The 14762-nt window shown below is 33.3% G+C and overlaps 1 protein-coding gene across 1 annotated transcript; it reads left to right on the top strand.

Annotated features, from left to right (window-relative positions):
• The first annotated feature begins 4834 nt into the window (after positions 1-4834).
• Positions 4835-5609, top strand: LOC137406630 (uncharacterized). Its single transcript, XM_068093241.1, has 3 exons — positions 4835-5006; positions 5129-5200; positions 5413-5609. Exons 1-3 carry the CDS (start codon positions 4885-4887, stop codon positions 5525-5527), a joined length of 309 nt encoding a protein of 102 aa, XP_067949342.1. The 5' UTR covers positions 4835-4884; the 3' UTR covers positions 5528-5609.
• Positions 5610-14762: the final 9153 nt, after the last annotated feature.

The raw sequence follows: 14762 nt of genomic DNA, 5'->3' as shown, positions 1-14762 counted from the left end.
TAGGCAGCATCCATTACTACAACTAGCAGCAGCAGACTTGGTCTTAGTCATAACAGAAGGCGTTTTCCTGTAAATTGTGTTTTTATTTAGAGGATGTTTTTGGCAAATCAGAGGCTTGAAACAGCTGAGTCAGATGACAGCGGTTTAACAAAAACTCTGTATTAATCTGTATATCTCAATAAGGCAAGAAATATTGGTTCATACAAACAGATATATTAATACGAATAGACATATTGATACGAATAGACATATTGATACGAATAGACATGTTGATACGAATAGGCGTATTGATACAAATAGACGTATTGATACGAATAGATGTATTGATACAAATAGACATGTTGATACGAATAGACATATTGAAACAAATAGACATATTGATACGAATAGACATATTGATACGAATAGACATATTGATACGAATAGACATATTGATACGAATAGACATATTGATACGAATAGACATATTGATACGAATAGACATATTGATACGAATAGACATATTGATATGAATAGACATATTGATACAAATTGACATATTGATACAAATAGACATATTGTTACGAATAGACACATTGATACGAATAGAGATATTGATACAAATAGACATATTGATACCAATAGACATATTAATACCAATAGACATATTAATACAAATAGACATATTGATACAAATAGACATATTGATACAAATAGACATATTGATACAAACACACTTGTGGGCTCACATATGGAAGATTATGAGTTGCACTCCCAGCTTGTCTGCAAGTTCCCATAAATATTGTACGCGTTGATAAAAATGTGCATGTGGCATGGTGATATGGTTATGGTATATGGTTTTAAAACTTTATTCTCTATATAAGGTATATTTTGCTTTATTGACATGTGTTGTTCATGCCTCAGTTTGAGCGTAGTTTTGTTACGTGCATGGAGGTATTGACATCACAATCAAAATCAATACAGTTTCAGTGCTCTGAATCGTTCTATATCCGTATGATGGGAGACAGAAGGCAGGTGTTTAATGTATAGTAAATGAGCCCAGACTTCATAGAATATGGAACCAAATGCATTCATACATTGTCTTTACTTGTATATAAGCTGCTCTAATTGTAAATACAATTAAAGTAGTCGAGTTTTGGCTGCAAAACAGAAACACAACAAACATTTGTGCTTGTGATGATCACAAGATACTTTACCTTAAGTCTTCCAAGGATCAGGGGAGTGGTTTTTATAAAAGTAAGTCTATAGAAAGCTCGATGCAAGGCTTCACTCATCTACACAGCAGTTTTAAATAATCCTTTTTTGCTTGCTCAAATAATTCGTATTGTAGAGTTTCATAACCAACACTTGTTTTTAAACAATTTCTAAATCTTTCAACCACAAACATGCAATTTCTGCAATATTTTACAGCGACATAATCAAAGTTCATTCTAAACAAGTCAGAAGGAGTGTGAAAGTATGTTACCATTTCTGACCATTATATATAGTCAAGCTTAAGTCAGAATTTCCATTAGTAATGGAAAATGACAATTGTCTGACTTCAAATACCTCAAGTCATGCTAACATGTAAATAAGAGCATGGAATATTTACTGGTAAGTAAATGTTATAACAATTGATACTCAGACCCAATATTACATGACTTAGTAGGATATACAGATTAGTGGAGAGTTTGTGCTGAACCGCTGTCATCTGACTCAGATGTTTTAAGCCTCTGATTTGCCAAAAACATCCTCTAAATAAAAACCAATTTACAGTAAAACGCCTTCTGCTATGACTAAGACCGTGTCTGCTGCCGCTAGTTGCAGTAATGGATGCTGCCTATAATAAGTATTTTGGAAATACACCAACAATAAAAAATATGTCTAAATATATCTTATGCAGCTGTTTTATCAGACTCCAAATCACTACAGGAAACATTTGACTAAATAACCAGACTATACAGAACTTTATCTGAGTCAGCAACACTGCATTGCTTCTAGAATATTCTAAAAGACTTCCTTCTATCTAGTTTCCATTTGCTGCTAGGGATTCCATCTTAAGCAGGAAAATCCATGTTATCATTGCCCTGACTTGTTGGCTGAATTGATATGGAAGCCAGAGAGAGTATCTTGTAATCAATACATCCAATTGCTAATCTAGTAAACAATGATATGGAATGCCAAAGTTTGACAACCTTTGTTTATATATAATAAATATAAAAGCATATAACAATATATTATATATAATATTGTCTTCGGTTTCCTCTCATCATACAGATATTGGTCCACCTACAGCAATAACACTGTATTGCATTTTTGAGTGTGATGTCAATAGCCTTGTGCAGCTAACAAAAATAGACTCTAGCTAAAGGTTGACCAACACATGTTAATAGAGCAAAACATATCTTAAGATAGGGAATATCGTTTCAGCTTTTTCAAATATGACTAATCAGTAAATAGAAACTTATGCAACCAATCAAAGTTGAAGCAGTATTCATCAATGTCGACTCATGCATGATGCCAACTAATACAAAAAGGAAAACTTTGGTCAACATCGCACCATGTTAGCAAATGCTGGAGTCTGTAACTTGCAAACTAAAGTCATATCATCATGTATACACCCAAATCAACATCAACCCACACGAACTCTACTTCAACTTGGTGTCAAGCAATGAGTGGAACTCATAACCCTGCACGTTGCTTACCCACTCACCATTCTCGCGGTTTTCCACCCCCACCTGATCATGAGGATAAAGTAGACAGTTGATCAGGTAGAGAGGGCTTGGGATGCAAAGTAGAAGAGCACAAGCCTGTACCTTCCTATAATGGAAGATGTTCTTACTCGGGGTGAGTTAACTAAACCATCTATTTCATATAAACTTGAACGCTACTCTAATCCTGAGTTGTACATTCATCAAACCTCGTACATAATGTTTTAGCTTAAATTTTAGAAGATAAAATACCTCGTTAACTTTAGTGTATCTTTCAATTATTTAGGTTGAAGGAGTCTCGAGAAAGCAGCAATTATCTCTGGACCCGAAACTGTGTATGTAACACGCAATTGTAAGTACATCGATGAGTTTATATTTATACAAACAATCCAAGGCATGTATAGTTTGTAAAAATAGTCAAGCAAGATATCTAAAGGTCTTGATCTACTGGTACTTTGAAATACTAAATGTTATTTAGAATGGTATTTCCAGCATTAACCTATCATAAAGTTTTATATTATAACATATATTGTCAAGTTGTTTATTGTTGTACATTTTATTCTACAGTAATACAAGTGGCGGAGAAGTTCACTACTCTGATGAATGTCGTTGGAAGAGATTCAAAGATGACGATACAGGAAAAGTGTACCTTATTCGTAGATGTGTTACAAGCCAGTGCCACGTCTTACGTTAATCATGCCAACAGTTTGTAGAGAGATTGATGTGAACTTGCTATTAATATACAAATGTTTGAGTTTAACTTTATATGTTTTAGTTTGATAGTTATAAAGACTCATAGTGGAAATAGATAAGGACCAGATATATTGTTTATCTTGATTGTGTTAGCCTATATTTAAAATGGGAGAATAAAACACATTCCTTTGCGCCGACATACCTGTTTGTTTTATCTCTTAGCAGGTGTTTCTTGGTGCACTTTGAGAGCATTTCTTTTTATTACATTAAAGAGCGATTAACATGCCATATTATTTAATAGACAACAAAATTTTTTTGCTTCAGTTGTGAAGTGTTCAAAAGGTGTAATAAAAATAAATGTACCCAGTTGTAAAATTATATCACAGCTCCTTGAACTTAAATACGCAAATAGTAACAAGAATATGAACATTGATAAGAATCTAGAAAGTTCAGGACATTTAGAAAATGCTAGAGTTTTAATGATAAGGAGAAAACTCAATTGTTACAGATTTTTGTAAAGTGAAATGAAGGTGAACATTCATAAAAAATAAAATATCTGCAAAAGCGGAGCTCTCTTAACTGTCTGTTTTGATCAGCAAAGTGTATGAACACAACTGAATGCCTTTATCAAGGTAGATAAACTGTGTGGATTTTCTAAAATACAAATGTAACAGTCAATAGCAGTTAAGATTCGTAATTTTTAATTTGTAAAAAGCCTTTTTTGTCAGACATGAAGACTCCGATAAAAAGATGATATAATCAACATGTTAGAATTAAGTTATAACATCCAAGATCATTAGCTCTGACTAAAGAGAACAATCACCCATAAACCAGTATAGTTAACAAGTTTCTCATAACTTTTTCTACGCATACTTGTATAATTTGCTATACAACTTACAATCAATTTCTGGCAGCCATGAAAACTGTAAAATGTTTTTTAACTTACTTTCATTACAGTAACTTATTTATTATTTTTATTACTTTTTTTATTTGGCATTTGGTTAATAAACAATTACTTTTATACAGTTTCAGACGCAACCCTTGCCATTTAAAATTTATTCTAATTAATTTCTGAGTCAGTGTGTACAACTAAGAACTGGTGAAAATTCTTCAAAGCATGTCAAAAGCAAGCAATGAGTTTTAGAATACACAATAATTGATACCATCACGTGTTTACTCAACATCTTCCTTTTTCCTGTATAGCTAATTGACCAGCTATGGGTTTCCATCACTATTTTCCAAAATGCTTGGAAATTCCCATCCTGAAAATACTTTGATTATAAATTACCTGGAAGCTGCAAAGCATGAGTCATATATATTTGTTTCATCAGCCAAAATTTTCCATGATAAATTTCCAAGTGATTTGGAATAAAAATCTGGTAAACAAAAATTCCAGTGGCTCGGTATAAAAAGCAGCGTTTAGCTGAAACTCTATCATATTTAAAAGAAAAGAGAAGCAGCTGAACTTCTAAAGCAACTGAGAGTTTAAAACAACTTCATCATGTCGTACTCACCACCAGACTCAGATGATGAACCAACCCCTCCTCGGTACGGACAATATACATTTAAGACTGAAGTCGAACAGCATGATTATGTCACCAGCGGCACATGCCGCTTTAAAAGGTAATGTCTCATTATAATCCATTGAACAGCTTGCATGTTTCTTGCTTCATGTGAAGTTTTAAAGCTTCCTTGGTTTCCTAATTGAGTGATTGAGGAGTTATAAAATACTTTTGTATTTGTAGAAAACAAATTGCCTGCAACGTGTTTGAGTTCACAAGAAGTTGCAAATGCGGTAAAGAGGCTCAAGGAAAATTGTAAGTGTGAATTATTAATCAGTTCTGGTTTGTTCATATATGCATTTTAATTACCTGGCGAAAAATTATTAAAATACTCATAAGCGCACGTACAATCTTTATTTTCTAGCCGTGTTCACAAAAAAATTCAATGTGAATCGCTTTCTGTGACTTGCCTACTCGTACTCTGTCATGTGTAGATAAAATAATAACAATGTTGAATTGACTTGCAGCACTGTACGATCTCCTGAAACCCACTACAGTCGTGACTGCAGATGGAGGAAGATTAAAGATCAGAGGACCAACAAAGTCTACCTTGCTCGTCGATGTGTTTGTCAGCGACCTTAAACTCTAGAATTGTACAGTTCTTTAATAATATTCTATTATAATTTCATAATTTCTTCTATGAAAATATATTATTGTAAATTCAGCTCTGTTTATTTTATCTAATTTTAGCATTGTTTGGAAAAACCAAGAAGGGTAATTTTGATGCATAATTTATTCAAGTATACTTGTCCACAGCCATTAGCAAACTTCAACAACTGTGTTGAGGGCAATATCCATACGAAACCTTGTTTGAGATCATAACTTTAAGTAAATTGGGTACTTTTTGAAAATTATAGTAGGTGTCAGCAAATATTATATCTTAAAATTATAAACAGCAAATGTTTCTGAATGATTAACGCCTTCTGTTGTGAAGGTGTCTTCAAACGTGCATGTATCAACTTGCAAACATGCATATGATTTTAATAGAAACAAGCGATATTAAATGGAAATCTCCTGGCTGTTCATTTAATACTTTGTCAAAAATGAACATTTTAATTACAAGCAATAATAAGTTATTACGGAAGATTGTGACTGTTTCAATTGGTTGGCATGAGCAATTCTCTATTTTAACTTGAACAAATGCTCTATATTTAGTTGCATTAAGTTCCTGATGGTCAGCAAAGTGGTCTATCAATAAGTGACTCAGAGCGTGACTTACAGTCTTGTGCATATTCAGTTCTCTTTGGTTATCATGCTTTCCTTTATTTCACCAGTCACAGACATATACAAATATAGACAACTATAAATAAATATAATGACAGCTGGTGCCATAAAACCTACAATTGTTTTATGAATTGGATGATGTAACAATATTAAGCAATAAAAGTTTTTGATTTCCAAAACCCTTGGAAACAGAAGCTTGGAATTCCCAATACTCAACGTGAAAGCAGTCTATTGAGTGATATCAATATATTCATAGAGCTATTGTATGTTGGCTATGAAATGCCTTACAAACACTCGCTTCTTATGAAAACCTAGCAATGGAATTAGATTTTCTAACAGCTTTGAAAATATAGAGTATAAAAACTAGTCCTCTCTGACAACAATTGCTGCTTTAAATGATTCACACTAGTACAATTGTCAGTCTCATGCACTCTGAGAGATCCATAGATATATAAACCATAGATATATAATATATATATAGGTTTATATATCTATGGAGAGATCTGAGAGATCATCATGAATAATCAGTATAATTATCCCAGTAAGTTGCATGGCAGACTAAGTGGTACAGTCGTAATGGGTCTGCCTTCGAATCTGACCCCATGCGTTTGACTCCTGTGTAAGACAATTTCTTTTTCTAGGGTTCTTAGCATGGCTTCAGATAGACAGATGTGACTATCATTATAGCAAGGTATAGTACATGCACAACAGTATAGTACATGCACTACAACTCTAGAATTTTCATAAAATTTCTGAAAAAAACCTTTACACTCCATCATGTTGACCTTTGCATACTATCATATTGCTGATAAACATTGACTGTGAGTTGACTTCTGTAAGCAAAGACAAAAGAGTCAAACCTCATGAGATATCTGAAGTCGGTTTTAAAACACCGCTTTTAACACTATCAATCTGACTGTATTTGTGATAACATCTTTTGACAACAGACAATTAGACAAATGAATTTTCCCTAGACATAAAATAGGCTTGCTTGCTGCTCATTGGCTCATGACAATCATAATTTCAATAAAATTCATAAATGGCTATTTATTTTATAAATGACATCTATTTCATGAATGGCTATATATTTCATAGATCCCATCTATTTCTGAGTACAACATGATAATTCAAGGCTGTTGACACTTCGTAGCAGCAACACTAGTAATATTACGTCTGCACCACTTTAATATTTGCTGTCTAAACAAATACTCCTATGTTATTATCTGTAGATAGAGCCAGTGTTATAATACAGCAGAGACATTCTAGCTGCAATTTTAGTCAACTTTGAGATTGGTTTATCGAGCGTAGGGGTCATTGCATCATTAAGAAGGTTTCAAACTTGAAAGATTAGTCTAGGCGGGCGAGTATAAAGGCATACAAAAACTCCAATAGAATAACTCTCGTTTTATGAAGCGTACTTTGAATTCTTAAGATTGTTTCATGATCTGGATAATTGATTTGTTTATGCGTGAGTAAGCGAGGGTAGTTTCCAACATGGAAACACTGCTTGCTTTCCCTAGACTAGTGTTTGTTAACACAACAGCGGGCACTGGAGCATAGCCATGTATGATCATTCAGCCATAGTGCATAGGCTGGATATTCCATTGCGTGACTATAGGTTATTTTAGCACTAAATACCAACATTGCTGGCTATAATTATTAGCATTTAAAAGCTCTGTAATAGGAATAGGATTGCATCATGCTTACTCATCTACATGCTCAAAACTCTAATGATAACTGCTGAGCAAAGTTTACAGATCATATTCACTCAGTAACTGTCTCTTCTCTCTGAGAGTAAACATTCATTGCTTTCATTTTACTAGTGCGTGATAAAGTAGTCACAAAAAATTTATCATTGTTAACATCGGGTTCTTGCTAGTCGATTTACCAACACAATAGTGTAGCAGTGTCACTGTTACTATTTATATCTTTTACGGAAAGTCTAGTCTTTAGCTTGTGGCTTCATGCGCAAAAGGTAATGCAGTTGTCAACAAAACTGCTGGATGCACAAAGAGCAAATGCATACTCCCTTTTTACAATTGCCCACTTTAGCATAGAATAAGACAAAAGAACTCAAAAAATTTTTTTACTTGGTTCAGCTCTAGACATAAACTAATCTAGCTAATCTGGCTTTTTGGGATCAGAAACAATGACTGTGTGTTATTAAATAAAGCTGATACAGTCTTATCACATAAGACTGTGATAATCACAAGAGCTGTGATAATCACATGATTAACACAGCTCAACGTATGCCAATCACTCTCAATATTAATTACACCATATCGGATGTAATCAGTAAATGATAGCTAGTAGGAAAGCTTGCTATAGCATGAAAACACTGTTCTTTCTGCAAAATTGGGATATCGGTATCAAATATCACTTACAGTCAAATCATAATACTTTTATTTAAACTATAGGTTAATACAGGTTATAATACAGGTTAAACAGTTTTATTTTATTACACTGATCTAGACCTGTTCTTGGTTGTAGCTGCTCAACAGATGATAAAATTCACCTTTTCCTCTATCTTTTGTTTTGGCATGATCATAACTGTTCAATTGTAACCTTTACACTGCTTGGTTATTATCTGTATATTATATATAAAATATAGATATAAAATATCATCAGTATTTTATATAATGTATTTATTATATACAAACAAAGGTTGTCAAACTTTGGCACATCATATCATTGCTTACTAGATTAGGATATGGGTGCATTGATTACTAGATACTCTCACTGGCTTCCATATCAATTTAGCCAACAAGTCAGGGCAATGTTAACATGGATTTTCCTGCTTAAGATGGAATCCCTAGCAGCAAACGGAAACTAGATGGGAGGAAGTCTTTTAGAATATTCTAGAAGCGATGCAGTTTTGCTGACTCATATAAAGTTCTGTATAGTCTGGTTAATCAGTCAAATGTTCCCTGTAGTTATTTGGAGTTTGATGAAAGAGCTGCATATGATATATTTAGACATATTATGTATTGTTGTTGTATGTCCAACATAATTATTATAGGCAGCATCCATTACTGCAACTAGCGGCAGCAGACTCGGTCTTAGTCATAGCAGAAGGCACTTTACTGTGAATTGTGTTTTAATTTAGAGGATGTTTTTGGCAAATCAGAGGCTTAACAAAGGGGAGCCAGATGACAGCGGCTTAACGAAAACTCTGCGCTAATCTGTATATCTTACTAAGTCATGTAATATTGGGTCTGAGTATTGGTTGTTATAACATTTACTTACCAGTAAGTATTCCATGCTCTTATTTATATGTTAGCATGACTTGTAGTATTTGGAGCAAGAAAGTTGGTATTTTCCATTACTAATGGAAATTCTGACTTAAGCTAGACTATATATAATGATCAGCAATGGTAAATTACCCTCACACTCCTTCTGAATTGTCTAGCATGAACTTCGATTATTGCAACGTAACTTAGGGCAGAAATTCTATGTTTGTTGTTGAAAGATTTAGAAGTCATTTAAAAATAAATGTAGGTTATGAAACTCTACAATATGGATTATTTGAGCCAGCAAAAAGGATTATTTAAGACTGCTGTGTGGATGAGTGAAGCCTTGCATCAAGGTTTCTATAGATATACTTTTATAAAAAGAACTCACCCTGATCCTTGGAAAACTTAAGGTAAGGTATCTCATGATTGTAACAAACAGAAATGTTTGTCATGATTCTTTTTAGCAGCCTGAATCAGACTACTTTGGACTTGTGTAGATATATTACAACTTGTATACAAGTAAATAGAATGTATAAAGTATTTGGTTCCATATTGTATGAAGGCTGGACTCATTTGCTATACATTATACATCAGCCTTTTCTCTGTCATCATACGGATATAGCACCACTCAGAGCAATGGAACTATATTTGTTTTGATTATGATGTCAATGCCTTTATACACCTACAAAAATAAACCCAAGCCAAGGCATGAACAACAAATGTCAATAGCACAAAACATATCTTAATATAGAGAATAAAGTTTTAAAACTATATACCATAAACATATCATCATGCCATATGCACATCTTCATCAACACGTACAAAATTTATGATGAGTTGGGGGCAAACTGGGAGTGCAACTAATAATCTTCCAAACGTGAACCCACAAATGTATTTGTATTAATATGTCTATTTGTATCAATATGTCTATTTGTATCAATATGTCTATTGTTATCAATATGCCTATTTGTATTAATATGTCTATTTGTATCAATATGTCTATTTGTATCAATATGTCTATTCATATCAATATGTCTATTTGCATCAATATGTCTATTTGTATTAATATGTTTATTTGTATCAATACGCATAATTGAATCAATATGTTTGTTTGTTTTATTTGATGGCTGGCATTTCTTGGTGCGCTTTGATAGCATTTCTTTCATTTCTGAAAGTTAGAGTACAATTTATTATGTTATGAAGTGATATCACAACTAAATGCATGCATATAAGCTCATAGCAACATGCGAGTTTTGACAAAGGTTTAGAAAGTTATAAAGTGATATTTAGAAAATACTACAAAGTTCTGATGCTTGGAGAAAACTCAACTTTTTTGCAGATCTTTGTGAAGTCAAATAAAAGTAAACAATAAAAGTGAAATATCTGCAAGAGCAGAGCTTTCTTAGCTGTCTGTTTTGATCAGCAAAAAGTATGAAAATTAGTGAATGTCCTATCAAAATTGGTTAGCATGAGCAACTCTCTATTTTAACCTCAACAAACATTCTATATTTAGTTGCATTGAGTTCCTGATGGTCAGCAAAAGTTATCTCTCAATATGTCATCCAGGGCATGACATACAGTGTTGTGTGTATCCAGTTTCTTTTGGTTCTCATGCTTTCCTTTATTTCACCAGTCATATACATATACAAATATAGACAACTATAAATAAACAAAATGACAGCTGGTGCCATAAAACCTAAAATTGTTCTATGAATTGAATGATGTAATAGGATTATGCAATAAAAGTTTTTGATTTCCAAAATCTTTGGAAACAGAAGCTTGGAATTTCCGATGCTCAGCGTGAAAGCAGAATATTTATTGATATCAATACATTCATAGAGCCATTTTATGTTGAGTATGAAATGCCTTACACAACACTCGATTCTTATGAAAACCAGTATGAAAACTATCACTCTCATCTAGTCTTTTCAACTATGAACAGCCAATCGGGACTTTTTACAAAATTTATGTGAAACCATTACAAGCCATCATGTTGACCTTTGCATACTATCATATTCCTGGTAGGCATTGACTGTGATTTAACTTCTGTATGGAAAGACAAGATAATAAAATATCATGAGATATCTGAAGACGGTTTTAAAACTCCGCATCAAACACTGTCAATCTGACTTTTTTTGTAATAACATTTTTTGACAACACATAATCAGCAAAGTAAGCTTTGCTTTGACATAAAATAGGCTTGCTTTTTAGCTCATATCAATTATAATTTCAATAAAATCAATAAATGGCTATGTTTCTCATAAATGACATCTATTTTATAATGAAATCTACTTTTGAGTGCAACAGGATGATGCAAGGCTGTTGACATGTCATAGCGGCAGCACTAGTAATATGTTATCTGCAGCTACACCTTAGAATCTACTATCTAAACTAATATTCCTCTGTTATTATCTGTAGAGAGAGAGAGCAAGTGTTATAATACTAGCAGAGGATCTATGGCTGTATTTTTAGACAGCTCTGAAGTCGTTTTATTGAACATAGGAATCATTGCGTCATTAAGAGGGTTTCAAATAAAATATATGAGTTTAGGCGAGGGCGTATAAGGAATGCAAGAACAACAATAGAATAACTCTTGTTTTAGATGAAGCGTACTTTGAATTCTTAAGATTGTTTCATGATCTGGATAATTGATTTGTTTATGCGTGAGTAAGCGAGGGTAGTTTCCAACATGGAAACACTGCCTGCTTTCCCTAGCCTAGTGTTTGTTAACACAACAGCGGGGCACTTGGGCATAGCCTTGTATGATCAATTAGCCATAGTGCATAGGCTGGATATTCCATTGCGTGACTATAGGTTATTTTAGCACTAAATACCCACATTGCTGGCTATAACTAATTGGACTTGATAGCTTTGTAATAGGAGTAAGATTGCATCATGCTTACTCATCTACATGCTCCAAACTCTAATGATAACCACTGAGCAAAGTTCACAGATCATATTCACCTAGTAACTGTCTCTTCTCTCTAGGATAAAACATCTACTGCTTTCATTTTACTCGTGAGTAATAAGGTAGTTACAGAAAAGTAATCAAAAACTGAGTTCTTACTAGTCGATTTACTAACACAATAATGTAGCAGCGTTGTTGTTACTATTTGTATCAGTTACTGAAAATCTAGTTTTTAGCTCGTGGCTTCATACGCAGAAGGTAATGCAGTTGCCAACAAAACTGCTGGGTGAACAAAAAGCAAATGTATACTCCTTTCCTTAAAATCCCCCACTTTGGCATAGAACAAGACAGAAGAACTCGAGAAAAGTTTTTGTCACTCGATTCAATTCTAGACTTAAACTAATCTAGCTAATCTAGCTAATCCGTGATCAGTAACAATGACTGTTTGTTATTAAATGAAGCTGATACAGTCTTTGGATTGATAAGATTAACACAGCTCAGCATATGCCAATCACTCTCAATATTAATCTTTGGAGTGATATGATTATCACAGCTCAGCATATGCCAATCACTCTCAATATTGATTACACCATATCAGGCGTCACCATACCCAACAAAACTGCTGGGTACACAAAAACTATATGCATACTCCTTTTTTAGAATCACCCACTTTGGCATAGAATAAGGCAGAAAAACTCCAGAAATTTTTTTCAGATGATTCAGCTCTACTTTGAGGCATAAACTAATCTAACTAATATAGCTCATCCGTGATCAGAAACAATGACTGTTTGTTATTAAATAAAGCAGATACAGTCTTTGAGGTGATAAGATTAACACAGCTCAGCATATTATGCCAATCACTCTCAATATTAATCACACCATATCAGATGTAATCAATAAATCATAGCTAGCAAGCAAGCTTGCTATGGCATGAAAACACTGCTCTTTCTGCACAATCAGGATGTCGATAGAAATTATCATTTACATTCAAATTGTATTATTTTATTCAAAACTAAAGGTTAAACAATTTTATTTCATTACACTGAGCTAGCTCTGTTCTTGATTGTAGCTGCTCAAAAAATGATAAAATTCACCTTTCCCTCTATCTTTTGTTTTGGTATGACCATAACTGCTCAGTTTTAACCTTGCACTGTTTGCTTATTATGTGTATATTATATATAAAATATTGTCAATATTATATATAATATATTTAAAATATATTTATCATATACATGTAGAAACAAAGGTTGTCAAACTTTGGCATATCATATCATTGCTTACTAGATTAGGATATATTGGGTGTATTGATTACTAGATACTCTCACTGGCTTCCATATTGATTCAGCCAACAAGTCAGGGCAATGATAACATGGATTTTCCTTCTTAAGATGGAATCCCTAGCAGCAAATGGAAACTAGAAGGAAGTCTTTTAGAATATTCTAGAAGCAATACAGTTGTGCTGACTCACATAAAAGTTCTGTATAGTCTGGTTAATCAGTTAAATGTTTCCTGTAGTGATTTGAAGTTTGATGAAAGAGCTGCGTATGATCTATTTAGACATAATTTGTATTTTTGGTATATTTCCAACATACTTATTATAGGCAGCATCCATTACTGCAACTAGCAGCCGACTTGGTCTTAGTCCTAGCAGAAGCCATTTTATTCTAAATTGTGCTTTTATTTAGAAGATGTTTTTGGCAAGTCAGAGGCTTAAAACAGCTGATTCAGATGACAGCGGTTTAACAAAAACTTTGTACTAATCTGTGTATCTCAGCATGTCATGTAATATTGGGTCTGAGTATTGGTTGTTATAACACCTACTCACCAGTACATAATCCATGCTCTTATTTACATACATGTAAGCATGACTTGAGGTATTTGAAGTCAGACAGCTGTTAATTTCCATTACTAATGGAAATTCTGACTTAGATAAGCTATACTATATATAATGATCAACAATGGTAACTTATCCTCACACTTCTTCTTACCTCTCTAGAATAAACTTCGATTATTGCACTGTGACTTATTGCAGAAATTGTATGTTTGTGGTTGAAAGATTTAGAAATGATTTAAAACAAATGTAGGTTATGAAACTCTACAATATGGATTATTTGAGCCAGCAAAAAGAGAATTATCTAAGACTGCTGTGTGGATGAGTGAAGCCTTGCATTAGACTTTCTATAGATTTACTTTTATAAAAAGAACTCGCCCTGATCCTTGGAAGACGTAAGGTAAGGTATCTCATGATCTGGCTCAGAACTTAAATGCCAAAGGTGTAAACTGATTATATATTATATTTACATTAAAATGTTTGTTATAACTAAACTGCGTATTATCAGAAGCTTACTTGAAGTCTATTTTTACTTAAGAATGACAAATATTTTTAAGTTAACGACAAAAAACTTGAAATCTTGAACTTTCTTTACGTTTCTGTATACACACTCGTTGCAAA

This window comes from Watersipora subatra, chromosome 10, assembly GCF_963576615.1.
Source record: "Watersipora subatra chromosome 10, tzWatSuba1.1, whole genome shotgun sequence".
NCBI lineage: Eukaryota > Metazoa > Bryozoa > Gymnolaemata > Cheilostomatida > Watersiporidae > Watersipora > Watersipora subatra.
The sequence above is the reverse complement of the archived record's forward strand: the minus strand, read 5'-3'. Positions and strand labels throughout refer to the sequence as shown.

Coding starts and splice junctions, on each gene's coding strand:
- LOC137406630 (XM_068093241.1), top strand. CDS start 4,885: ATGTCGTACTCACCACCAGACTCAGATGATGAACCAACCCCTCCTCGG. Junction 5,007..5,128: donor GGCACATGCCGCTTTAAAAG/GTAATGTCTCAT, acceptor TTGTATTTGTAG/AAAACAAATTGCCTGCAACG. Junction 5,201..5,412: donor AAAGAGGCTCAAGGAAAATT/GTAAGTGTGAAT, acceptor ATTGACTTGCAG/CACTGTACGATCTCCTGAAA.